This window comes from Cinclus cinclus, chromosome 5, assembly GCF_963662255.1.
Source record: "Cinclus cinclus chromosome 5, bCinCin1.1, whole genome shotgun sequence".
Classification (NCBI taxonomy): Eukaryota; Metazoa; Chordata; class Aves; order Passeriformes; family Cinclidae; genus Cinclus; species Cinclus cinclus.
In genome coordinates, this window is record NC_085050.1 from 73,708,152 (window position 1) to 73,734,731 (window position 26,580).

A 26,580-nucleotide genomic window follows, 5' to 3' on the forward strand; every position below is an offset into this window, starting at 1 on the left:
CAGTGATCTGTAGGATTACATCTAACCACTTCACATGTTAAGGGAAAAAACACAAGCTAGTTATGCATATTTTAATTGCGTGTTTTCCTGCTCACGGACTGCATTCCAGGAGGCTTTTCCCTTCCTTTCCCATCCTGAATAACTGCATGCCCGCACACTGATTGAGTGCAACTTGCACACTCCCTGGACAGACAGCAGTGTTTATGCCTACCTGGATAACCTCTGCTATCAGTCCCAAGCAGGGACGAGGTTCGTGAGCCCTGCTTTCAACACTCGGCTGCACAACGGCAGTTTAATCTGCCCTGAATCCCAGAGGAGGCTTTGTCATGAGGCAACACAACGGGTGTGGCAGGCCTGGGACAAGGCTGCAGTGGGCAAGACCGTGCTCTGTCTGCCGCAGGGCGTTTGTCCTTGGACAAACCTTGACCAGGTCGGGCACGCCAGCGCCAGCGTGCTTTTTGGGTTGTCTAATGGGCCCTTCCCTCCGCATGCTCCTTCTGGATGCTCTCCCAGCAGAGAGCACTCTCATGGATGCCTCTAGCAGCTCTGCAGACAGCATGCTGTGCAGCCAAGCCTGGGCCTCACTGGCTGCACTGTAACACTAACCCAGCCACCACAGGATAAAGGGAAAAGGCTTGCGATGCACAGAGACCCGCTTGTAGGGCGTGACACAGGCAGGTTAGCTCAAGGGACACAAGCACAGGGCCATAAATGGTTATCCTGTCAAAAAACACAGAGATGATCAGAATTAGATTAAAAAAAAAAAAAAAACCAAAAAAACAGCAGTACAAACAGATGGACACAGCAATGACTGAACCTGCTGTGCTTTGAACACATGGCAAACAAATGAAGAACACAACCGTGCCCCAAACCACATCAACACCCTCCAGCAAGACCAAGGTAACAGTGAACAAGTTTTATTCCATCGCTCAGTCATGGGTTGATCAGTCCAAGTACAGTCTCCACAGGTGCCTTGATCCTCTTACCACTTGTATTACCACATGAATTTGTATTACCACTTACATTTAAAAAGACAAGCAAGTGTCTGCACCACTGGCATTATATATTTAACAATCACCCTGCCAAACTTTGGCAAACGCTGCGCTAAAGCGAACTCTCAAAGCCCAACACACGAATAGTCAGCACAGAAATGATGCTCCACCTTCACTATCACAGGAAGTGCATTTTTCTCTTGAACAGCAATAGAAGTTGGCCACAGTCTTTTCCCTTCCCCTTCCAAGTTAGCTACAGCCCACTAGCAAACACTTAAGGCTCCGGATGAAAATAAGCCAGTAATCCCAGCTGAGATAAAAACATGGAGAACCCCCAACTGTCTACCACTGCCTTCAGTGGGAACGGCACCAGTGCACACACTCAGCTGAACTGGCGTCTCAGCAGTAAGTTTCACTGCAAATTCTACATTGCATAGGAGAACTTCTACTCCCAGCTTTTGGGAATAGAAACAGACTGATCTTATCCCTTACCCTCTTCTCTAACCAGCCAAATACTGTGGCCATTGAAGCCAAGGCTTACAACAGGGACAAAAAAAAGCCCTCTTCATGCAGTTTCACAAAATAAGAGAATAACTGAATGGCTTGAAGTTTCAATACAAATATTGAATCAGGGATGAAGTTTTGCTTTTCTCTTCCTCTTCATCTCCTGCCATACTACATATGTTGTACATATACAGTAATTTCAACTACATTCCACTCAATTCTATTCAATTTAATTCTATTCCATTCAATTTCAATCAACTGTTTAAGTTTGAGGGGTTTTTGTGAGACAGGGGTATTGTGCAAAAAAAAACCAATTTGTCCAGACATGGAAAAAAAAAATTCCAGCCTCACTTATAGCTACTTATTCCTGCTTACCTCTTGCAGATGCTTCAAGTCAGCATTCCACCAGCACCCAAGCTAAGTTGACTACTTTAAAACATTTACATTCATGTCAACATTAATGTCTGGTCACTTCTGGCTGTAAGTGTTCAAAAAATACTTAAGGACTCTGAACTATATCCAGAGTGCTTAGTGACCTCAGAACCCAAACCACGTACTTAAAAGATAGCTAGTGTGTTTTAGTTTTTATATTGTTTGAACAGGTCCCAAGTGTATACAAGAACTTGATAACTGCCCCAAAACATAGGAACAGTTTCAATCTACGCTTGATTCTTCATTCTCAAACATGTAATTGACCACCAACATACCTGTGTAGGCTGCATTCTCCAAGCCATTTTTGCTGCCCATATGTCAGCAGGAGGTAACAAAGTACTTGAACATTTTACAAACCATCAGATTTAACACACTTGACATGAAAAAATAAATGCAATGTAGAAATAAATATATTTGTAGTAAGAAAATAAATGTTTTGCGTATCAATAAATAGAACAACTCAGATTCTTCTTCCAAGGCAACCCATTCGCTCTAGTAAATGAGCTTTTTCGTGACCAGGAGTGTGTTCTTCAGAAGCATTGCAACAGTCATAGGTCCTACCCCTCCGGGCACTGGAGTGATAAAGGCAGCCTTCTTCTTCACTTCTAAGAGAAAAGAGAAAAAGCTATTGACTGAGAATGTTCCCAAACCCTTTTTCCCTTCCGCAGCCCACAGGGACGGCTGTGACTGGCAGGTACTGCAGGGAAGGGACAAGCCAAGACAGAAGCGTTCCCGCAGCCACGGCAGGGATGGAACACGGCCAGGACCGGGGCCGCGCGGTTCTTCTCCTCACCTCCATGGATCACCCAGGGCTAGCTCTGGGCCAGGCTGTGACAACCTGCCCCAGTAACGGACCAGCAGCACGCGGCCCTTTCTCCACAGCAGCACAGGCCCCCGTGCAGCCCGTGCTCAGACAGATGGAAGGTTAATCCCAACAAAATCTTTCAGCAAGGGGCAATTTCTGCCAATGCGACCCGGTTGACCAGCTGTCCCAAGAACATCCGGGTGACATGAGGTAAGAATGGGCCCAGGAGAGCAGCATGGATGTGCATCACCCCCATCTGCCAGCTGGGAGACTGCACCTGCAGCACCCAGGAGAGCTATGGAAGCTGGGGATGTCATTCTGAAAGTAAGAAAGTGACCCCCCCACCCCCACCTCTGCACTCCTGAGGAGCAGCGCTGCAGAGCGGGAGGCTGCTGGAACTACTGCCACTGACACAGAGCACCAGCAGCAGTAATGTCATCTAGTCAGCCTCCATCCCCTACTCTGGCCTCCACATCCTATAAAGACACCCTGGGATCACAGAAAGAAACTTAAAACTGGAGAGGGAGAGAGTACATTCTTCTTTTGGTTTCGTTTCCTGCTTCAGGATACAGACAACAAAGAGGAGAGTTGTATTCAAGGAAAAATACAATGCTAGTAGGAAACTTCCCATTGCAATATCAGCCATAAACACTGGCTTCCGCCAGAGAAGGCTTCTTATTTTTTAAGCAGCGTTACTAGGGTGCCTAGATTAAACCAAGATGCAGAAGAGCAGGTCTTTGCAAAGCATCACAAAGAAAAATCTTACTTCAATTAATGAGCTCCTACCATGAGCCATGTTAGACTATTCAAATTCAGTGTACACCTTGAGTGCATTTAAGTTAACCTGTTTCTAGGAGGAATTAATATAACGTAGCAATAAATCCTGACTTGGTGCTCTTATCTACTGTGCAAAATGCCATCAATTAGAATTACAGGTTGCCTGCAAAGGAATTCTGTTGACCTTGGTAGGACCTCACCACAGGACAAACTAGCAAGCTATTTTCTAATAATGGTCTGACCAACTGGCATTTTACTAACCTTGTTAATACTGAGAGTTGAAGTTTTTTTTAGGGTGCCACCATAAGAGGTATTTTCTGTTTGTTAGTTTGGGAGTTTTTTTGGCTTGCTTAGTAGTAACTTCTTGGTAAATCATCGTCCACTTTCAGAAGCATTGCTTTTTCAAAGGCACACACAGAGGAGACAACTGAGCAAACGTAACTGACACAAACATTCAATCCCACTGAAGTCACCAGAGAGCAGATTCTGCCTGGCTATGAGAAGAGGTTAAGAGATGAAAAGCTAGGCACCTGGCTTTGGAACGAACAAGATCACTTGCTACTGCTTTAAGTGCATTTATCTTTAATCTCTTGCATTTATGTGATGCTTAACTGTCAGGAATAAGAAATTCTCAAAAAGATAAGTACTGTGAAAGAATTGGAAAAAGTGAATGTTGGGGATATCTATTACATTTGAAGAGCAGGGGTAAATGTAATTAATAAAAAGCTATCTGAACCCCCCAGGGCAAGGACCTCAGGAGAGCATTTGCAAAGTTAACCGTGAATATCTCGCTGAGCTGAAAAACAGATCAACCCTTATTGTCAAGAGATGCTAAATATCAACCAGGAGGGTTTTAATTACTCTGCTGACTGGCACCACCACATATACTGTCAAAACATACGGAAAGGAAATCAAGGTACAACGCGTTTTTTTCTTCAGATGTAAAATACAACAAATTAAGATGTCATATGACAGTTACTCTTGATACTCTCTAACACAAATCATTAACGTTTTTAACAGTCATTTGAAGTACCTACCATTTTAGATTGGCGCTTACAGTTAATGCAGTTACTTGGAATTCTCAGATTAATGTCATAATTACTGAAATGTACCCACATCTGAAGAAAACACAGCCATTAACATAGAAAATACTGTAGGCATTTTAAACTGAAATTTGTTTGTTTCCTTGGCAATGTTACCTACTTCTTTTTGTGGTGTTATTCAAGCTGCTCCTAGCTTACCTACAAAGAGGACAACCCACAAGCAGACCATGCATTTCCTTAAGAAAGCTTTCCAATGACTGTCAGGTACAGCATGCATTGCCTGTGGTGTTAGCAACCCTACCCAGCAGGAAACACACAGTGCACTGTTTTCCCAGGTTGTAGGGGAATTCCTCTGCCCGTATCCTACCATTAAGGAAATCCCTGAGAGGAGGTGTGGCAGAAGACAAATTTTGTGTCAGTTAGTATAAAACCACCCCGAGAGCTTATGCACAAAGCTGATCCAGACTTCTGAACACACAACAGGTGTCTGAGCAGGGGAAACTACCATCTGATAAGTTTCCATTGGTAACAGTCAACACAGATACGGCGAGTGCCATTTTCCAAGATGACTCCCAGTGACCAAAGGGGGAAGACAGCCTGGCCTCAAAAATGGCAATAGACTTTCCTTTCCTGGTGAAGTGAAAGAGGCCAAAGCGCAGTCCTCAGACAGCACCTAAACATGTGACTGATCTCAGGTAGGCAGGTGAGGTGTTGTGCCATCAGTTCCATCAGGTCCTGCTTCTGCTCCTCAGGAATAAATAACTTGGTCCACAGCTTTACCCCTGCTTTCTCCACATAGGTGCTGGTCTTCCAGGCCTTCTCCTGACAATCTGGAAAATGCGAGTCAGACACCTATGGGGGAGGAGCTGCTATTCTGCAGCTTCTGTAGAACCTTGAAATCTTCCTTTGATTCTTCAGAAGAAATGAAATGTAGATTGTTTCCTTGAAAAACAGGATCCACTGCTTTGGAAACAGCCCTTCATTCCTAGGTTCCTTCAAAGCTGAGGACATCAGACACCTAATAGGGTTAATCACACAAACCAATGGCAAGTCTCAACCTGAAGGCAGTTCTGGGTCTTGTGCATCTGCATTAAGTGATGCCGAGCAACTCCTGCCTAAGCACTGTTTGCACATTGCTTTATGAGTCCGTAAAGCTACACCAGATCCCTGCATCCCTGCAGCACTACCCAAGTGTGAAACGAGGTACTCAGCAGTCACACTAGATATCCCATGTTCTGCTCCACACTCTCTAGGATTCTTCTCGCTGTGCACTGTGGGACACCAATCAGCACGCATCTACCCCATTTCTCAAGAGTTCCTTTTCCTTATCCTTGTTTCTCTTACTGCACTTATTTTCACTGCAATATAAAGGAAAGCCAAGGAACTACAGTCCAGTGTCATAATTCAAAGAGTGTGTATCTATCAGTAAGGGCCCTGAACATCCTCTGCTCTGCAGGAGAACCTTGACTGGCCCTGCAGCAGTTCACTGACACCAGTCAGCCAACAGCCAGCACGGCCTTCCGGCTTCCATCACAGCCTAAAGCCAACCTGCTGATTCATTCCTTGCACTCATGGAACACAACAGCAGGCAATGGCTCCCCTAATGTCTGCAGGGCAGCAATATGGTGACGCAATTACACAAACTAGACTCTGCTTCATAGCAAAATGAAGGCCAAATCTTCAAAAATCAACTGAGAAACAAACTATGTAAAGCTATAGCAAAAGCACCTGGAACACGCTGTTTCTGAGACCACTGATTGGGAAAGCTGCACAGGGAGCTAATTTGGAAAGGATTCAACAAGTGAGAAGCAGCCCATAGCTGGGCAGGTATCGCAGTGAACGCCGAGAGGCAGCAAACACCATCAGATGCCGCTGCTGTCACAGAGCCCAGGCTTCCTGCACACGGCTGCCAAGGTGCAGCTGAAGGACCACCACCTCCACTAACAAACTGGATTTGAAGATGGGCCACTACAATCTCATTCAGAGAAAATGCGCAACACAGGCCCATCACCTTGGACCACATCAACTACTTAATGGGGCCCTCCCTTCTGCTATTCAGCACTGGGAATCTCTTTCACACTGGCAAGTCAGAAAGAACAGTTCTTGTCTGCAAAGCTTTTCACTGGTATCACAACTACATCACCTACCGAAGATCCTACACAAAGGATTTCATTTCTACTTAGGCATCCAATGAAGGCCCAACAAGAAGCATGGCTGTTGGTCAAAAATACGGTAGGATTTTTAAAGAAATACAAGCAACTTTGGTTTCATTGGTATTTTCACCTCCACTTGCAAAGATGAGCTACTACAGTGGCGAGTGACTACCTTGCTCTACCAGTTCCTCCTGGAAATGATGCTCCACCCAAAAGAGCTGTTTCAGCTAAAAGTCCTGGGTAAGTTGTTGCTTTATTTAATATTCCTGGTCCTCGTAGCCCTCCTCCTCCTCCCTTGGCATTATAGCTGTGGCAACAAAAGCTTATAAAACAGGGCCAAGTACACCCACACGTGCACTAGACTGCTCATAGAAACAGATTTCCCTTTCTGCCACTGAAACTTGCTGCCCAAAAGCAGCTAAAATGGCACTAGGGATCACACTGAGATGCCACCGCTTGTTCTCCCGCCTTCCACTTCACTCTTCCTCCTGAGGCTCCCAGAAGCCAGGACAGCCACTCCCCAGACCACACTTTTCTGAAATTTCTAAACATAAACAAGTACTCTCCATGTGCTTCGACGGCTTAACATGGAGAGCTGCACAAGCAGTTTAATATATGCCTGCAGTATCAGGTTGAGTATCTCAGTGCTTTGCAGCTGACCTCCACAGGCATAGTGTTCTCCTGTCTTGTTCTTTTAGACACCTTGGAGCTACCCTGGACCAAGCAACTACTGTTTCTTTGATGCTGACACAGTTTGGAGTATCAAAATAAAGAGGACGCGTGGGGATGTGGGAAATCACAAATACTGTTTAAAGGCATTCCATTATTTTCACAAAGGTGTACACTGAATTTAACAAAGAAAGACATGAAAGAGAACAATTTAAATGCATCCTTTCGTTGTTAAAGATATAAAAATAACCTTCACTCTCTTATCTACCCTGCAGAGATAAGAAGGTGGGATCCAAGTACTGCCAAGATAAGCAACTAAATCAAAACACCTTCCACACATCTAAAAAAAATCATCTCCACTACAAGAAGTCCTCAGCCAGATGACCTGGTGAAAGAAGCCATTTCCATCCACTTTTGAGAATGAAATTTGAACTCGGATTCCCTACTTAAACCTCTGCTGTCCTCACAGCAACATTGTTTTCCTAAAGAAGTGGATGAAGAGACAAGAGATACTGGAGGGCTACACAAGTGCCCCATGTCATGCCAGCCCTTAATGTGCCTGGCCTTAACCTGCATAAACCATTTTCACTTAGCCTTCAATGGAGAATCAGCCAAGTGATCAAACAGGGGAAAAGGATAAAATTATTTGCTACACAAACATGCTGCCTCATTCCACTTCCTAACTGCCAGATCAAATACTTGCCAAGGGTGGTTTACTCACTAGTATTCAGGACTGTATACACTGGGATGTTTCTTGTTGTTAAAGATTTAGTCAAACTTTCACCGATACCAATGAACCAACAATAACCTCCCTTTGGCAATGCACAGTGAAAAGCTACTTGCAACTGTAGTGGCATAATCCACGCTGAAGTTCCTGCCTCTTTTTTGGATCTTCCCTCCCCCCAGGTAAAATCTCGAGAACAACCCACAGCAGACATGACAAGACAGATACAGCACATTGCTGAAACTCTGAATCACAGCCTTGCCACTGAATCTACACCTTGATTGCAGGCACAAGATGCCGTGTTTGAAGAGAAACAAACAACAAGGATGCAGGTTCACATTTCTCAAAGGTACAGCTTTTGTACTCCCATACTGGCTAAAGCAAACCAAACACCTGACAATACCCTGTATTTTAGTTCACCTCTGAAAACAGAAAATAGAACCTTTTAGTTGTGATACCACACACAGGATAATAAAAGATAAAGATTTTTCAAGCTGTCTTCCAAAAGCTTTCTTTTCCTGGAGCTCTGTTGCACACATCCAGTCAGACATTTCCAAACACATTCCAAGACAGTCGCTCAGCTACACTCACGCAGCTAACTTCACAGACTTCAACAGACAGGTAACAGGCACTATGAGTAAAAGCAGCAGGGAACTATGGGAGTGATGCAATTACAAATACAGCTGGCTAAAACCATTCTGAATATAATTAAGTTTTGAGACATTATGCCAGCCAAGATGTTACTACCTGCGAAAAAAAGTCGTGGGTGATTTTCATACTTATCAAAATAAGGAACTGTTGAGAACCATTAATAATGTGGGTAAACGCTGTCTAAGCTTCCCACACTCAACCCTGCCAGTAAGTGCAACAATCCTGCTGTTCCAGTCTGGAGCTCCTCCAGAGCAGAGATATTTAATCAAGTTACATTGTGAACTTGCTCTGCAACAAGTTAAACATAAAAAGATCAATATGTAACAACAATTTTTATCTGTTAGGCTTGCCTGGACCAAGATGCTAAGCACTTTTAGATGAACCCACATTACACTTCAGCATAAAGGGTACTTTTAAAGCCAAGTTAACATTTTCACAGACAAGCGCAGAGAAAAAGCATAAAAGGAGGCTTTGAGAAGCTGTTTAATAATTGCTATGAACAGCAGGAGACCCCATGGCTGGACAAAGAGCAGAAACTGTTTTCATTGACAACTTTGCAAACATTACACCAACTCAAAGCACAAAAGAAACTGGATACAAGCACCTCCTGCACCAATGCCAGAAGAGCTCATCTGTATCTCTGACAGGCTGCTGGCACCTGTAATTAAAAGTAACTCTTCCTCTAACATACCATTTCTTAAGAGTAGATAGATTCATGCTCTTATTTAAGCAAAAAAACTGCAAAAAACCAAATCCTGAAAACACTGTCTTATTTGAGACTGCCTCCTCCAAAAATTGACTCTAAGTGAAATCCTACAAACTTCAACACATTTATCCAACAGATTTGTATAAAGAGTGTTTCACTGACCTTCAAAGTCCACATCCCCAACTAACTTGGTTTTTGCTGTAAGAGGATCATGGATATGGTTGATGCCTACGTCAATCACAGCTGCACCTTCTTTGACCATATCAGTTGTAATCAACTTGGGGATACCTGGAATCATCAAGACATATTTAATTACCTGGCCAGGTAGTCCAAGGTTACCAGTTTTGAATGATATCAAGGGGTGTGCATGCACAGCTCTGCATGCACAAAATAGAATTCTTTCAGTTGAATATTTCTTGACACACCTCACACTGCACATGGTTTGCAGCTACTACTACTCGCAGAAAAGAGGAGAAAAAAATGCAAAACACATTGCACCAAAAGTTGTGCCACGGGATTGGTTTTGGTTCTAGAAACACACTCAACCAGTATGGAATTTTAGCTGTTATGGTAATCCCAGAACACAACACTGACCTCCCCCAGAGGACACACCACCATTTCTTGCTATGAACACCAGTTTGGGAGACCTCTGCACTTGACCCAAGAGGCCCAGACCCGGCACTGCAGACCTTGTGGGCTGCATCTCTGTCGTGTCCTGGGGCAGGAGTCTATTGCTATTAAGAAATTCCAGCTAAAACAGCCACAACCACCCGCCTCAGCTTCTTCATATGCACCGCATTTCTTCCGCACATCTAAAAGTGAAGTGCCTTCTTATTCATTATGAATCTGTGCTTCAGTTAGGACCCAGAAAACCTAAATGGTCACTTCAAAGTCCAGATCATGAAACGGATCCACGGCCACATTATTTCTGTCAGCAATTTATTCCCTACCATGCCAACTCCAACTCCCAGCAAAGAGAATTTGCAAACTAAAAATGACAATTCACCTTGCCTCTTGAGCAATTTCGTCAGTTTTTTTGTTCTGAGAGCAATCTTACAGTATCTCCAAAAAGGGAGTCTGAACTCCCTCTCCCCATCAAAGCAGCTTTCTCTCAGGTGAGGAGAAGTCAAAAAGGAAAAGAAACCCAACCCATACGGTTCGAAATTGCAGTTTTACTGGAGGGAAGCGCTGGAGTACAAGGCTCTGGCTCCACGCGCAGCGCTGGAGCACAGCCACAGCGCTCCATTCGGATTCAGGCAATACCAGAACACTCACTCTCTGCTCTCCATTTCTCACTCCCCCATAAGACACCCGCTTGAAACTCTGCTTCTCATGTTGAGCAACCCAAGATCTCAAACTCTTTCCTAGCCCATTTGATAACATCTGACTGCATCTCCTTCATCCCCCTCTGATGCAATCCGTGGCAACTTAGCTGGCAACTGGATAATGCCTCAGCCTTATGGGGGTAAACGATGAGTGTGTGATAGGGCTGGAAGCATATTAACGGAAACTGCACAGTTACACCCTTTGTAGAACGGTTTGATAACACGCCAAATACTTAAGAGCAACAAATAAGCTAACCCCCAAACCAAATGAGCCATATCTATTTACTTAAACCTGCTTTACATACCAGGTACGAAGGGATAAACATTAGAGCAGCTTTTCCTAAAACGCACTGACTGAAGAACATGGGAAAACCTTTCATGGGTAATTTTTGTAGAAAATGATGAATCGCATTTTAAACTAAGAAAAAACAAGGCCTAATCTGAGTTCAATTGCAAGGATTGTGAAACAGTCAATTTCTAAGAAAGCTACCCAGAATAGAAGGTCTGATTTACCCCAGCACTTCCTACACAAGAAGACCACAGAGGATGACCCGAGGGACAGCACAAGCAGTCGAAGCAGAAGTTCATCCAGCATTTGGCACAGTCATTCCTTTTTCCCTGACTCCCTCTCCAAACATCTGCAGCAGGCAGATGAGCCCTGTTTCCCTCAGCAGACTGGAAAACCCAGAGAGCAGGAGCAGTAAATGACCGGTTCAAGAGTCCTGCTGCTTCCATCACTGCCTTGCGTGTCCTGCAGGGGCTCCAGGAGCAGCGCTGGGTAAAGCAGGACTCGTGCTTCTGCCACCGAGCCGGGAGGACAGCAAAAAGAACAGACTCCATGGGATGTCCCTGCAGGCAGGGATAGCAGGCCAAGATGGGAAATGCTGTGGTGGGACACTAAGTGTCAGCTGGGCTTAACAGTAAACACCACGCTTTGGACAGAAATCCAAAAACGGCACGGTACTGAGATTCTAGGGACAGGAAGGCTGGATAAGAGCAGCACTGTCAGAACTGAAGATGCAAGGAGTTGGGGAGGAACAAGAAAGAAGGAATAAACTGAATGGATAGCTACAATCCAACTAAGCAGGAAAACTGGTACCCCAAGTCTGGGGACAAATAAATGAGAGACAGCACACGGATATGGATCTTCTCACACTCAGAGAAGAGAAGCACCTGATCTGAAATATTACCAAAACCATGAAGGCAAGTGAACAGAAAAGCACTCAGAGGTGGAGCACCAGATCAGAACAGACTCACGGCAACAAGTCACCAAATAGGAGCCAGGATGGAGATGGCTCCTGTCAAAGTACTACATAAGAAAAGCAATCTTGGTCTTCGGCGGAGACACGTGAAAAACCTCTTTTCCATTTGCACATCTTCTGCAGCAGCCTGTAAAAGCAGCTATTCCACCCTGGCAGGGTACAAATCAGCTTTTTTTTGCAACACTCACTGAACAGGTCACCCACTTCCAGGGAGCCTGTGATCCCAGAGGTACAACATGCACAGTTCTCATGTAACAAAAGGAAGATTGGAGTGATTCCACCTTTCTAAAGCACAACCTTCCCCAGAGCACCCACTGGGGCAGGGCTGCGTGCTGTTTGCACAACCTAGCCCTAGGTTTTTTCATCATTCCAAGTGTATCTCAAGTTGTGTAATGAGTGCTGTATCATGCTCCTGCTAGAAATGACACAAGGAAAATAATGTGAAAGGTAAACGTGGCTGAATTGCTCCTGAACCCTTTAACTCCAAGCATAAACAATGACAAAACATGTTCAGCGCAAAAAAAGGAAGAGATTATTAAATTGGAAGCGGTGAATTTGGATGAAAAGTTACTGGTTTATTTCCAGTTAGCACACCATTACTGTCTTCTATTCACAGTGGTGAATTCTGGTCAGGCCTACAGTTCAACAATTAGACGTGGGAGAAATAAGCTGTGCCTCGCTCCTGGCCTACCTTAGCCAAGAGACAGTGAAGTTAAACCCTGACGGAAAGGGCATCTCACTTCAACAGCAAGTGACAAGCTTTAGACAGGTACCTCTCTTCATCCAGAAAACGCACAAGGAAGTCTTGGGTCTTGAGCATGACAAAGAGGGGAAAATGGAGCAGAAAAGAGGAAAGACATAACCCTCACATGAAATGGTACAGGTGAATGATGATATCCCTGAGCTGCAAACGGACCCAGGATTTTACCAAGGTCAGAGTAAGTTGGGTTGTTTGGCTTTTTTTTAAATGAATTGTATTTCTACTTGTAATACCTGTAAACAAACCACGAAGGCTGCTTCAAAGCAGAGCTCTGCCTTGTTTCTTTGGGACAGATTACTTGAACTACATGCACTTCAGTTTACACTGCTTTTAGAGGACTGACACTGATCTTTCAGTCCCTTTCCTCTCGGAAATTACCCTTCTCTTACTCTTGACATGATAATTGTAAAAGAGGAAAAAAACCCAGCCATTAATAACACAGCTTACCCAAACCTCCAGTTAATTTGGCAAGGTTGGCCTTAATTCTTACAGCGGGGGAACAATACTGTGGTTTTATGAACACAGCCTCCAGCTGACTTAAAGAAACCCTCCTGTCAAAATTTAAATGACTCATGATTTTTCCATGGCACAGAGAATGTTTTAATTTACATAATTACACCTGTATAAACTATGCACTCCTGATCTTGAGTTCACTCTGAAGTCTCCCTAAGGGAAAGGTGTCACGTGTGACCAGAAACTGTTTAAGAGTCTGCAAACACGAAGGGCAAGAACAAAGAGCCAAATCACTTGCCCTTCCTACAGTGAAAAATCCTACCCACTGCAACACCCTCAGTGGAACGTGAAACTGCCAATGCCACAGACACAGAGAGCCAAGTTCCCTTTCTAGGTCTGAAATGCTGCAATTGGGGTGTTAGCAGCAACCAGTATTACCTGCAGCAACTATTACTATGTCAGCCAGCTGCGTGTGGATCTTGAGCTGCTCTTTTGGGGTGTATCTGTGAGTAATGGTCACCGTAGCATCACCTGAAGCGGAAGAGAAAAACAATTTATTGGCAGACGCAGAATTCTGTAACAAGTACAGCAGTTACTTTTAGGTGCAAATTACTTACTTTTGGTACATTAACAACAGTACAGATGATCAGATTGGTCTTGGGATGTGATTTTTAAATCAGCATAGGCAGAACACAACACTTGATGCTCACACATACGAAAAAACACTTTTTCTTAAAAATTCACCCAGGATGAATTAATTTATATACTGTGGACTGAACTGCCTTCTATGGCAAGGGAAGCCCTCCTACGGCTTCGTTACGTTCAGTGGAACTCCACAAAGCAAACCCAGAAGAGAACCCAGTGTCTGCTTTATCAAGCCCAGTTTGTACTGTACAGGGTGCCAAAAGACTCAGCTGTTTGCCACACGAAAGCTTCAACAAAGGACTACCAGTAGAAGCTCAAGAAGCACACATCTTTCTGCTGCTGGGGACACTCACCTTTCTTGGCAAGAGCTAGGAATTAACCCGCCCTGTAAGTCAGGAAAACTTTTGTGCTGTTTGATGGAGATGCTGAGGAGAGACCACAACATCAACAGTCACAGGGAGAGGGTCCAAAGTCTCCTACTACATCCAACAGCAGGTGCGGTACTCCCTCGAGGACTGCCCAAGCAAGCAGCAAAGAGAACAGATCTCCAAGAGCATTGCTCACAACCCTCTCTGCAATTTTTTGTACTGCACAGTGTTCAGCTGTTACTTACCCCACCTCTTCCTTCCTCTCATCACAGATACCTAGGCCACGTTACTTGCAATTCAACTAAAACCTTTTGCCTTCTCAGACATGACCATCACATCTGCTTCCTTTGGAATGGGTCTGACTGATCTAATCTGTGCCTCTCACCTTATTAACTCTCTCAGGCATCTCATCTTCAACCTTGCTGTGCTCTGGCTTCTCTGCTCCCTCCCCTCACCTTTTACCCCTCTTCTTCAGGCTCTACAGTGCACATGACCTCCCCAAAGACAAGCAGATCAAGACATTTGCAGATAGTGAAAACAGAAAAACACAGGCTTGGAAAAAATAGAGTATTCTGATACCTGCTTTAAACAAAAGAAGTAGGTATTGCCCAAAATCACCATCATTACTCAGCAGGAAGTGTGAGAAAAAACAAAGGATAAAGCCCAAAGTCACAAGGTTACCTCTGAGGAATAAAATTGGTGCTAATTTCCCTCTAAGATTCTAGTGAGCAATGTGTCTGTAGTCAGCTCCTGAAACCACGTAATTGCTTTCACTACCAAAAAGGAAAGATGAAAAAAAGGGGGGGGGGGGGGGGGGGGGAAGCCCCTACCTTGAGAATAGCAGTCCAGAAGCTTACAGACACCTCAGAAAGGGGAGGTTTTCCATTTATTTGTGATCATGCCCAAACAGTAAATAAAGAACTATTTTTACACTGCTACTTCTGCTGAAAGAAGAGGAATATATTTAACAATTAAGATCCCACATCATACTCCCAAGTCAATTCCCTAGCTCATAAAACAGTGATAGTCTCTTGACGGGCCTACACAGAACATTATTTGTTTTAGAAGGGGTTCACAGAGCTTTACCACCTGATCAGATATTGCCACCTGCAGGTCATGACTGTATCTACACATGAAACATCACAAATCAAGACAGTCCCCAACTTCTAATTTTTGTTCATAGCCTATAAAGAAAACCAACAAAAAAAGAAATAAAATAATAGTACTGTACACACACACACACACCCTTCATCATTTCTCATTAAGAAACACTTAATCAAATCAGCCCAGTTGCTGAAAAACATCTTTGTTGACTGATAACCTGAAGAAGCTCTTCTTCAGCATTTCATTGTAGGTCTTCTCTAATCCCTACCCCTCCTGAGTTAAAATAAAGCTGAAACCATGGTCTGGCCTGCCTTTCTTTCCAAACAACATGCAGGCTGGACTCTGGCTGCTCACAGCAGAAGCAGAAATTAAACCTAAGTGCAGACGATGAACCAGACCTTCAAGGAGAGCCCCATGTGTGAGTGACGGAGGAAAACTCCACCAAACCACCCCAAATACAGAAGTATTTATCATAATGCACACAGCATACACATACACACTTAATGCCAGCTCCTCTCAGAGAAGTTCATGTTCCTTTGTTTTCTCATTGTCAGCTGCTTTATACTGTGTGGCAGCACTTAGCACACTGGAAAACTACCTGAGAAATAAATCCATTTCTTCAGATTAGGCAAAGATAACGTCGACAAGTTAAACCTTTCCATACCTAGGGCTCCACTGTCACTAAGGGACTAGCTGAGCATTCTTCTGTCCCTACACCAAATATGCGACGTACTTGGAACCACTGGCAATGCCACCAAGCAGGGATGCCAGGGAAGTTACCTGACACATCAGGAACCAGAACAGTGGCAGAAGACCATGAAGCACCACAAAAAACCCATGGACTGGCCCCCCAAAACAAGCTGCACTACCAGACAGTCAAACAGGAACTAGAAACCCAGGACACAAGACAACAAAACCCTGCCGTGCATGCAATCCACCCAAAAGCTGGAAGCTGCAAACAGTATTTAGCTACAGCTAAAAGCTGCCCAGGCAGCTGGTGAGGGTTTTGCAACAAGTTGCTGAATGCATCACGGGTCAATAGGTCTCCTCATTTCCAGGTGGGAAACCTATAAGTAGCTTGTAACATGACTTGGTGTTACACCAAGCCTACTTAAAACATCAGCTGCACTGCCAGTAACAAAAAGTCACCAGATATTTGCAACAAATGGCAAAAATGCTACTAATTTTCGTGGGAATGAGGATGAGAGCAGACCTATGAACCCACGGTAATTACAATTCAAGCACTGAGAGAAGTTACAAATAACTTTCCCACAGAAGCTGAATGGAAAAACCGACTCTATGATTAGTATAAAGCTTTTAGTGTTTTATTATATTAATAACAGATTTCACTCTGCTCCAGTTAAACAGGCCTGGGATTAAATGTCCCTGTTTACCTCATTTGTGCACACCACCACGGCAGTTTCTAACATCAAAATGAAGCTGCAAAAGGGCAGCATTCTACCTAAATTATATTTGTTTTAATTTCTAGGGACAATTACAGCAGCTCATGTAGGCTTCTGTAATTAGAATTACAAAAATACTTCTACCACAACACCCAATTTCCAGGGGGATATAAGCTGCACTGCAGAAATATCCCCCAGGCCAACAAGTAATCACAGAGCTCATGCTGCAAAGTTCCTTGGTTGGTCATTTGGGTATTTTCATAAGCAACAGCTCGCTGACCTAGCACAACACAAAGGTCATGCCACACCTTTTCTTTATTCATAACTAAATGTACATGTATACATATGCCTACGTCTATCTCTTGTACGTATGACAAATGAAATCCATCTTGAACAAGCATGAGGATAAACAGCTACATTCTACAAACATCACAGGAGCCTTTGCAGCTCTTCAAGGCCTCACTCCCATTATTACCCTCAAGGACCAGTTGAAATAGCAGCTGCTGCAAACAGAGGAGGAAGTGATTACTTAACATCAGAATAAGTCAAGCCAGAAACTGCTCTCCTGAGAATAAGTCAGGAAAGTTGTTAACAAGCTGATTTTCTCGGTCTGGTTGCAAGGATTGACAAGAGTGCAAAGCTCTCTCTTCTATCTGAGTCCTCTAGTCAGCTTTATTTTCAAGACTTCACAAATGGAAACATCGGGACAACATTCCCGGACTTACCTCCAGGCCTTTCGTGCTCTCCATCTGTATGTAAAAGCATTGCAATAGGCATTCCAACATTTTTAGATCTTCCAGCTACAAGAACGTTTTTTCCGAATGTTTGTATTCCTTGTAGGAAAAAAAAAAAAAATTCAATTCCACTATTTTGATACATCTAAACCTTTTTTCTCAATCCCCATGACAGAATTATTTGTTGCTGTGGACTGCTGACATCAACACGACTAGCAAGCCCACAAGGCTGAATTTGAGGGATGAATCCACAAAACAATGTTCAGCTTTCACCTTGGAGAAAGAAAACTGACAACTCATTCAGGTTATCTGAATCACCCTTAGCAAGGACTTCATTTCCTTGCTCCAGCCACCAAGGGAAGCATTTAAGTCTACCAGTAAGAACATGCACATCACATTCTAAACAAAAAATTACAATGATTGAAGACATGCATTTTTCCCCCCTTCTAGTACTGAATTAAGCACTCCCATTTTTGTTTAGTTTTCTGCCCTTCTCCACAAGAACTTAACGCATTCAAATCTGCTATCTATAAACAAAACAACAGCACAGAACTTTTGCTGCAAAAATACAAAAATCAGAAAAGTATTGAAGTGTTCCACCAAATACTAGTGTCTACACTTAGTAGTTGCGCCCATCTGCTTGACAACTCATTATTATTCAGATTAATGCTCTAAACATTTGTTCCTCAATCAGCCCAATGCATTTAGTTAATCCAGACTTTCTAGATCGCACCTGAGTTAAGCCTTTGTTGGTCTTCCAGGGCAAAAGGAGTTCCAGGACAGGTGAGTCCCTTACCTGTCCTTTTAATGATTTCCCAGACGGCAGCAGCGGTGGCAGGGATGATGGAAGGCTGATCCAGACACAGCCGTCCAATATTCATGATATGGAATCCATCCACATCCTTCTCAGGGGCGATGGTGTTACAGACTGCCCGCTCATCGATGTGATCTAGGAGACACACAGCTCTCACCCACAGCTCCTTCACTGGCCAGGGGCCATCAACACCACCACAGTCACTGCACAGACAAGCACACAGCCTGGACCTAGCCAGGCTAATTAATTACTGCTCTTGATTGAACAAACTACACTCCCCCTAAAGGCAATTCCATCTTTTCAAGCAGTTTACTGAAAACTAGGGTAAGGCATTTTTAACAGTGTTAGTACAACACATTCTGTCAAAATACGAGAACCCAGATGAGAAGGAGGACAGTAACTACAAAAAGCAATGTTTAAGCAAGTCACTTCTGAGTCAATTCTGAAATCCAGAAGTCTCAAATATGAAGTCATTCAAAAACCCCAACAAACCAGAGGAGAAGAGTTAAATGCATTTTGCTCGTTTCTAAGCCCACAGAGGAGATATGAGCTAATTTTTAAGCCAACTCATGGAAATCTCAACCTGAAATACCTTTGCCGGTCTAGCTCTCCTTTGCTACCAATACTATTCCTTTAAGTCAACTGTTAAACAGTAGGACCAAAACATATCCTACTTCATTAGAAAACTGAGAACACACTAAACTGTTTGATATCAGTGATCACAAAACACTAAATATGGCTTAAACGGCACTGCCTGCACATCATTCTGTATTCATAGAAAATATTGTTCATATGCACTAATGACATGGGACAGCTCTGCAACTGCTTAAAGCTTAAACCACATACACATTAGAACTGGTTATGAAAAAATGTTTGCCAGACCTCTCTCTGCAGAGTTACAAACCCATGCATAAACCTGGAACACCTAACACCCCAGAGCAACAGCTCAACTAAACATCCCACATTGACCCAAAAAGCAAACTGTGTCTAATGACTGCTCCATGGCCTGCCCCAAAATGGCACCAAGTGCCCCCGGCCTGCCCAGAGCCACAAAACAGCAGCGACTGCCCCACAGCCTTATCCAAAATGGCGGTGACTGCCCCACAGCCTTATCCAAAATGGCGGCGACTGCCCCCCCCCCGGCCTCCCCAGCGCCACAAAACGGCAGTGAGTGCCCCCCGGCCTGCAGAAACACAGACCTGTTGGAAGGTTTCTTCCAGGAGAAAGTCAAGCTGACCCCCAGAGAGGGGAAATGGGGAGCAAGCCACTGACCCTCCGTGGGTTAATGACCACTTTGTTACTGAACCTCCTGAGAATCGGGTTCTTTCTCCCGAGCACCAGAAAGAGTGACTCAACGTACCTTCCCCTACACCTGACAAGTGGGGCTGGGGCTTGACAATTTTCTACTCAGAGCAAAAGTGCTTTTTGCATCTCTTATATCGCCCACTCTAGACACAACCTGAACAGAATCCTGCAGCTGTGTGCCAAGATATCCCAATGTCCAAGTCAGAGAGCACTACAGGAGGGTTTAAAAAAAACAAAGGAAAATGAGTGTCAACAAGAAAATTCAGATGTTGCCAGTAAAGATATTTTAGAGAGATAAACAGGATGTTTTAATTTAGTACTTTTTGTGGTTTTGCATTAAAAGGAGCTAGATAATTAAAAGATAAGCATGTTGTAAAACTTAAACCATGGTAATCTCCTGTTAAAAGATGTCCAATTAAAAAAACCCTAGAGTTAAACCAGGATGCTATGATTTACAATTTAATTCTCCATTTTGTTTTTAACGAGAGGAAGTTTCCTCCTGAATGCTAATGAGAAAAGATTGTAGAAATTAAGACATTAAGTACATTGATGAAAGAGTCTTACAACTGAAACTTGCCTCACAGAGACCAAAAGCAACCATAACCTTGTTTTTATATCAACTCAGGGATTTAAAAAAAAAAAAAAAAAATTGGAGTAACCCAAAAGAGAACTTGCTACCCTTAGGCAAGTCAGTTGCTCATCCAACACAAACTTGGCAGCCATGCTTTTCCTTGTGCCTGGGATGGGCAGAACAGAGCTCTGAAAAACACCTCCTCCACACTGTCTGGCTTCAGCTTCCCAAAAACAGGTAGATAACAGATATAATCATGTAAAAGGAAAAAAAAATAAAATCATACTTTACATTGATATTTTCCATACTCAAAACTGATTTGCAGAATTTCAGAACAGGGATTACAGTACTGGGAAGAAATGCAGCTGCACAGTTGGGGAGAAGCAAGCAGCGAGCCTGAGAAGAGGATGTGGACACGTGGCTTCTCTTTCAGGAATCCTTTCAAAACCCCCAAACCAACAAACCATTCAACTCATCTCCAACTGCACAGACAGTCACTCTGATATTTAATGAGCAGATGGTGTTTGCCCCAAGAAATCCATTTACCTGGTTTGCTCCCACATGCCTTCTTTGTTTCCAGAAGAGCAAAACAAATTCTTAATTATTTTATTATCAGTCTCATAAAACATCAACTGATACCCATACAAATTTCCTCGCTGTCATTCCAAGCCACTCCCCAGGCCAAGTTCCTCTCTGCACATCTTCTCCCCTGTGTTAGCTAAACTTGCAGGACTAGACTGGGCATCAGCTGCCAAGCATTCACACACAGAAAATACTTACACAACTGCCTCTGGTGCTGGCACGTGGAACACAAAAACTGATTTTCAAAAGGGAAAGCTAAGGAAAACAACATGGCACAAAAGGGGCTTGAAAAAAATACCATATGGATTTTCATCCTCTGTCTCAAAAAGATTAACATTTAGGGGCCTGACAGTGGAGGGCCAGCTGACACCAGCATCAGCTCCTCCCTACCTTAAAAACTCCTTACGCCTTCTCGGTGTGAGCTTCCCACACAGGCAGCTCCACACAGCGCTGACTCCTTTCCTCTGCAAGCCCCCTCCTTTCTCCTGTGTGACCAGCTAACTCCATCCTGTCCCTCACACAGCATCCCACCTTGCCTGTCCCCTACACAACCCTTCCACCTCACAGCAGAGGCAGCAGACTCTCACTGCCACAGCCTGACAGACCTGACAAACCCACTCTTTTATAAAACCCACCCTTGTTGGGCAGGCAAGGCTGTTTCCACTCCTCGCTGATCAGTACTGCTGTAATTCCTTGGAGGAGACTGCCTTCAGCACTACCCTTACAAAGCATCCTCCCACAGGGGCCACCTCCCACGCAATTCAAACTAAGATACAGGAAGTCTCCAGAAAACTATCACAACACACTCTAAAGGTGCATAGAAAAGAAGTTCTCCTCTGGAAAACATGAAAATCCTCCAAGTTAAGCTGCTCACAATAGTGCAACACAACAAAACTATTTATTCCTGAATCCGTGTTTAACCCAATGCTGATCCAAAGCCGTACCTTGTGTGGTTTACTACAAAAAAGCTCCAAACCCCACACAACATCAATCCTGGTACTAAGCAGCCTGCACAGATAAAGTTCTCGCAACTTCTAGGCTTTGTCTCCTTCCATTACAAGGCAAATAGAAATTGGAAAATGAGCTAACTTAGCATTTGGTCCTTTAGTCCTTTAAGTTCCTTTGAGGAAAAAAAATGTGTTATCAACTTCAGTTATCTGAGTTATATTTGACACCTGTTATGGAAAGAACTTAGTGAACATTTCCAGTTATTGACATATTGCACATTTAAATTTACTATACACACACTGCAATACTGACAAAGTTCTGCTATTTATTAAAGTGTTCTAAGGCTTTTCCTAACACAAGCAACAGCCACGCCTGTCTGATAGGTTGGATGGAAGCTAATTAGTCTTTGTGTAGTTATGACATATGAGTCACAGTTCTTGAGAGGAATCTTCAATTTTAGGACTAACCCATATCGAAGGACTTCAGCATTTCAGTGCAGAAGCATCCAACATTTCAACTGAAACAGCTAGAACCATCTTCGAGGATTTTTTCTTTTCTGACACTGAGCAGGTTTAAATTCCCAACATTTCAAGACTAAAAGAAGCTCTGAACTGTGCACTGATGAAAGCCGACAGCTCAAGAGCAGACTGTAGTGACCTGATATCCTCCTCATAAATGCATTTCTTAAAGTGGTACCCAACCATTTCCCTGAGCACCCTCACCAGTAAGATGACACCTCCCATTTTTGGGGAACACAAGCCTGCTTCCTTTGCTACAGGCTCGAGGCAGGACGATGTCCATCCCTAGGCTGCCAGCGCTCCATCCTTCACAGCTCTCATTGCTGCAATCAAACTTGGTTAATCGCCTGTCGCCGCTAACCGGTCAGTGGGAGAGGCACTGGGATCCCTAAGGATGTGGTTCCTCACTTGTGTTATACTTCCACCTTGTGGCAAATTTATTTCAATGCACGGCCCATGCCAGGCAGCTTTCATGGAACACCACGTGCAAACCTTCCCCATCATGAACACTGCTATTTATGACAAATACAACCAAAGCACCTCAGCATCTGCCCCAGTTTTGCTGTTTTATAGACAAAAAAGAGTTTTAGTTTAGTTTTTTTTTTCTTTGCAAGTTTTATCACTGCAGAAATACCACTTTGCCAGCTACTCACCAGTGACACTTCAGTGAGATTTTATTACGAATTAGGAGAAAGCAAATTAAAAAATCCAAAAATTTAGTCGATGCTTTTAGGACCTAGGCACAAAGTTCAGCTGGAACATTAGGCCCAACAAAGAAAACATAAACAAATGTTTAAGGCCAAACCTGGAATCACTGTGAGAAAGGCTACAGCATCCTCTGCTACATAGCGTAATTTTGCATGACCCAGGGGATGAAAAAAACTCAAGGCAAACCAACGCAACATGCTAAAAAAGTAAAGATAATTAAACTGGATAAATTATGTGAAATGCCTTGAAACACCACTTCGACTGTTCATTAAAAAAGCAAGTTTTTGCATATAAAATTCTTCTCAGGATTTGTTTTTTTTCTTTAAAATGAAATGCACATTAAAAAAAAAAACTAACATCTCAGCTAACCCTTCATTATGTATGTTCTCTTGGAAGAATTTCTTACGTCCCTAAAGTACACTTGCTGCCCAGAACTACTAAACTCTCTCCTCTTACATGGACTGTCTACAAGGAGCGGGACAAAGATGTCACATACCTGGGAGAGGTAGCTGAACTAATAAACCACTAACTCTTGAATCCCTGTTGAGTTTTACTGTCATATCCAGGAGCTCTTCCTGCGAAATGTCTTTAGGCCTCAGTATGATCTCACTAGAAATGCCTGATAAAAACAAAAAACAGAAAACATGTCAGAATAAGGAATTTGAGTGATGTGCAACTTAGTCATTTAGCCCAAAAACCTGCCTGATTCTTAACAACTGTTTCCAAGCAACAGTTTAAGATGCAAAATGAAACTTATGGCTCCCATCCAAATCACATTAAAACTACTTTCTTCATGCATCCATGCAATTCCTTAGGTCCATAAGAGAAAACATGGAAGAAACTGGTGCAAAATTTAATTAAGACGACGAGGGGATTGCTCCTGCTTTATTTTTTTCTTTTTAAGCAAAAATATCTTGTGCTTACCAAAGGAACACTTATAAGACATACCCACAGCTGCAGCTGCTTTTATCTTGTTCCTGACATAAGTGTGGCTGGCTGGGTTGTCTCCCACTAACACGACAGTGAGGTGAGGCCTCTGGTTCCCAGCAGATATCCAGGATTCCACATCCCTTCGAACTTCTTTCAAGACCTGGTGAGCAAGCTTTGTCCCCGAGATAACAGTTGCTTCGTCACTATGAAGATAAAAAGATGCACAATATTTAGGTCCAAAATTTCACCAGGAAGAAGACACCTTTAAGTGCGTGATCCACCATTTTAAACACTGCCACATGTTTTGATTCGTGCACTTGCATCTCAGATATTATTTGAAAAACATTAAGACACTGCAAATCTACATGGGCAAAGAAGAGAGCTTCCCCACTCTTACCTGCAGAGCACAGATGTGCCATCAGTGCACGTGGAAGAGGAGCTCACCAGCCACAACTCACCTTCCCAACACACACAGCCAGCCCTGTAAACCTACATGAACTCCTGCATTTTGGAACAGAACATGAGAACCTTCTTACGCCCTTAGGTTGTACTGGGTTAAGGAAAGTTACCCACTTTCCTCCTCTACTTTCCTTAAAAATGGATTTGACATAGGATTATTTACAGTTTTTTGTCCAGGCCTCAATGATATATTTCTCATATCTCAAAGCTGCTGGGAAGAGAGTTAGTAAATGGCACTTCTCACATCTGTAATATATGAAAGTATGAAACATGTTGACGCTTCCTAGGTTTAGAATCTAAATAGTTTAAGTCCTTTGATAGAAATATCATACAAGAACTGCATGAAGAAATAAAGCATCACCTGTACAGAAAGCTTACACTGGAGCAGGTTATTTAAGACACTGAAACCAAGTTACAAATTGTTATTACTATTGTAAATTTTATACACATTAAAACATTGACCATGTGTTGGTCAGTGACAGGTTTAATGGTAGATTTGTGACAGATTTCATGACCAAGTTAAATGACAGACTTACTGTTGTTACTACACCATCCTGCCCCAAGGTTATTCCACCCACCCATGGATGCTCTTACTCTGAATCCAGCATGGACTTAGAACAGAAAATTCCTCTTGTTAATGAATCCAGTGATTTGCAGGACATGACAGAAACAAAGATCTGCACTGCTACTTTAGATTGATTCGTACTCTAAAACCCTGAGACCATACCAAGCATCACAACAGGACATGTCCCACACCCCATAAAAACCTCTGGAAAATTATTAGTGCAGGATCATCTATGTTTTCCAGAACTGGAAAAAAACAGTTACTAGCAGCACAGAACAGAAGTAGGAGATGCAGTGGTCCAGAAACACAGCTGCTTCTCCCAAAACTGGCAGAACAAATTCTCAATACACAGAACATCCAAGGGACAGATGCTTATTTCAGTGTGTGTTCAGCTCACTCGTCTTTTCATTCTTGAAATCACAGAGATAGTGCTTTCAGCACTGGCACCTGTGATCAGCTGAATCTCTTTAGTCAGCTTTCAGCCAGGTCTTAAGACAATTACATATAAATGAAAAGGTTCAAAGCAGGAGCTCAGAGAGACCCTCCCATGCACACCCAGGCAAGAGCTCAGACCTGCAGTGCAAACCGAACACCAAAATCCCTCTGCAGACAGCGCAATAAATTAAACACAGGGGGTGATTATTGTCAGGACACTGATCCCAACTGCACCAAAGCATGCCCTGTTTGCCACCAAATGATGAATATATGCTGTAACTCCGAATAAATCCAGTGACAAGCTCTTTAAGGTACCAGGAGCAAACAAACGTGTACTCACACATCCCCTCTGGGAGGGGGCTGGAAGGTCACATCGCAAGGGCTACTTCCATTTCAAGGGCATCGCTTAAACCCTCGCTGGATCACCAAAGCCATGGCCACGGCCTGCTCTCCGCCCGCTCCCACGCTGGTTCTTCCCCGTTTCCCCGGAAAGAACCGCGGAACCCAGCGGGGATCCGAGGGCATGCACCCCGACGGGCGATCGCGGGGGACCCGAGCCCGCTGCTCCCTCCGGCGTTTCACGCCCTTTGCACCTGCCGCGCCACGAGGGGGACGAGGATCAGGAAGGAGGAGAAGGAAGTGGAAGAAGATGCGATGGGCGCAAGGTACCTGGCGGCGCTGCGAGGGGAGCTGCTGGTGCTGCGAGCGAGGGCTCGCCACCGCCTCAGGGGCGCCCAGCCCGGGCGCAGCAGCGCGGCGGAGGAGGAGGAGGAGGAGAAGGCGAAGGCGCTGGTGGCCGCCGCCATGTCGGTCGGGCCCCGGGGGCGGAAGCGACGCCGCAACCAAGCGACGAGAGGAGGAGGCGGGAGCGCAACCGGAGCGGGCGGGGCTGAGGGACGGGAGATGCTGAGGCACGGGCGGAGCCGCCGGTCAGGGCGACAGGGACGGCTGGAGCGGCGCCGGCGATGCCCCTAACACGGGCTTCGGCTGCAGCCTTTGGCTCCCCTGAGCTGCTGATCCCGCCACAGCTTGGAGCGGGCAGACACACAGCTCCACGGATATTCCCTGTACCCTCGCGTTTTCTGAGGGGGAAGCCTCATGGAATGGCTTGCAATTTACGTATTGGTGCCTTCTGTCACGCTCAATGGCAGATTTTATAGTAATAAGAACGGTCTGTTCAAAGCGGAATAAAAAAAACGGGCCAAGGTGTGAAACAGCATGGAAAAAGCATGCCA

General features: G+C 44.1%; 1 protein-coding gene across 1 annotated transcript; it reads right to left on the minus strand.

Moving 5' to 3' along the window:
• Nucleotides 1-96: 96 nt before the first annotated feature.
• On the minus strand, nt 97-26,151 carry MTHFD2L (methylenetetrahydrofolate dehydrogenase (NADP+ dependent) 2 like). Its single transcript, XM_062493211.1, has 8 exons — nt 26,015-26,151; nt 23,905-24,089; nt 23,453-23,575; nt 18,307-18,459; nt 17,502-17,609; nt 13,695-13,787; nt 9,619-9,744; nt 97-2,533 (listed from the first exon to the last, which is right to left on the minus strand). Exons 1-8 carry the CDS (start codon nt 26,149-26,151, stop codon nt 2,421-2,423), a joined length of 1,038 nt encoding a protein of 345 aa, XP_062349195.1. The 3' UTR covers nt 97-2,420.
• Nucleotides 26,152-26,580: the final 429 nt, after the last annotated feature.

Bases quoted from the DNA above. Each gene is read 5' to 3' on its own strand.
- MTHFD2L (XM_062493211.1), bottom strand. From the start codon at position 26,151: ATGGCGGCGGCCACCAGCGCCTTCGCCTTCTCCTCCTCCTCCTCCTCC. The intron at 23,576-23,904 runs GTATGTCTTATA...TGTTTTTATCAG, and splicing joins AAAAGCAGCTGCAGCTGTGG to GCATTTCTAGTGAGATCATA. The intron at 13,788-17,501 runs GTAAGTCCGGGA...CTTCCGCTTCAG, and splicing joins AGAGCACGAAAGGCCTGGAG to GTGATGCTACGGTGACCATT.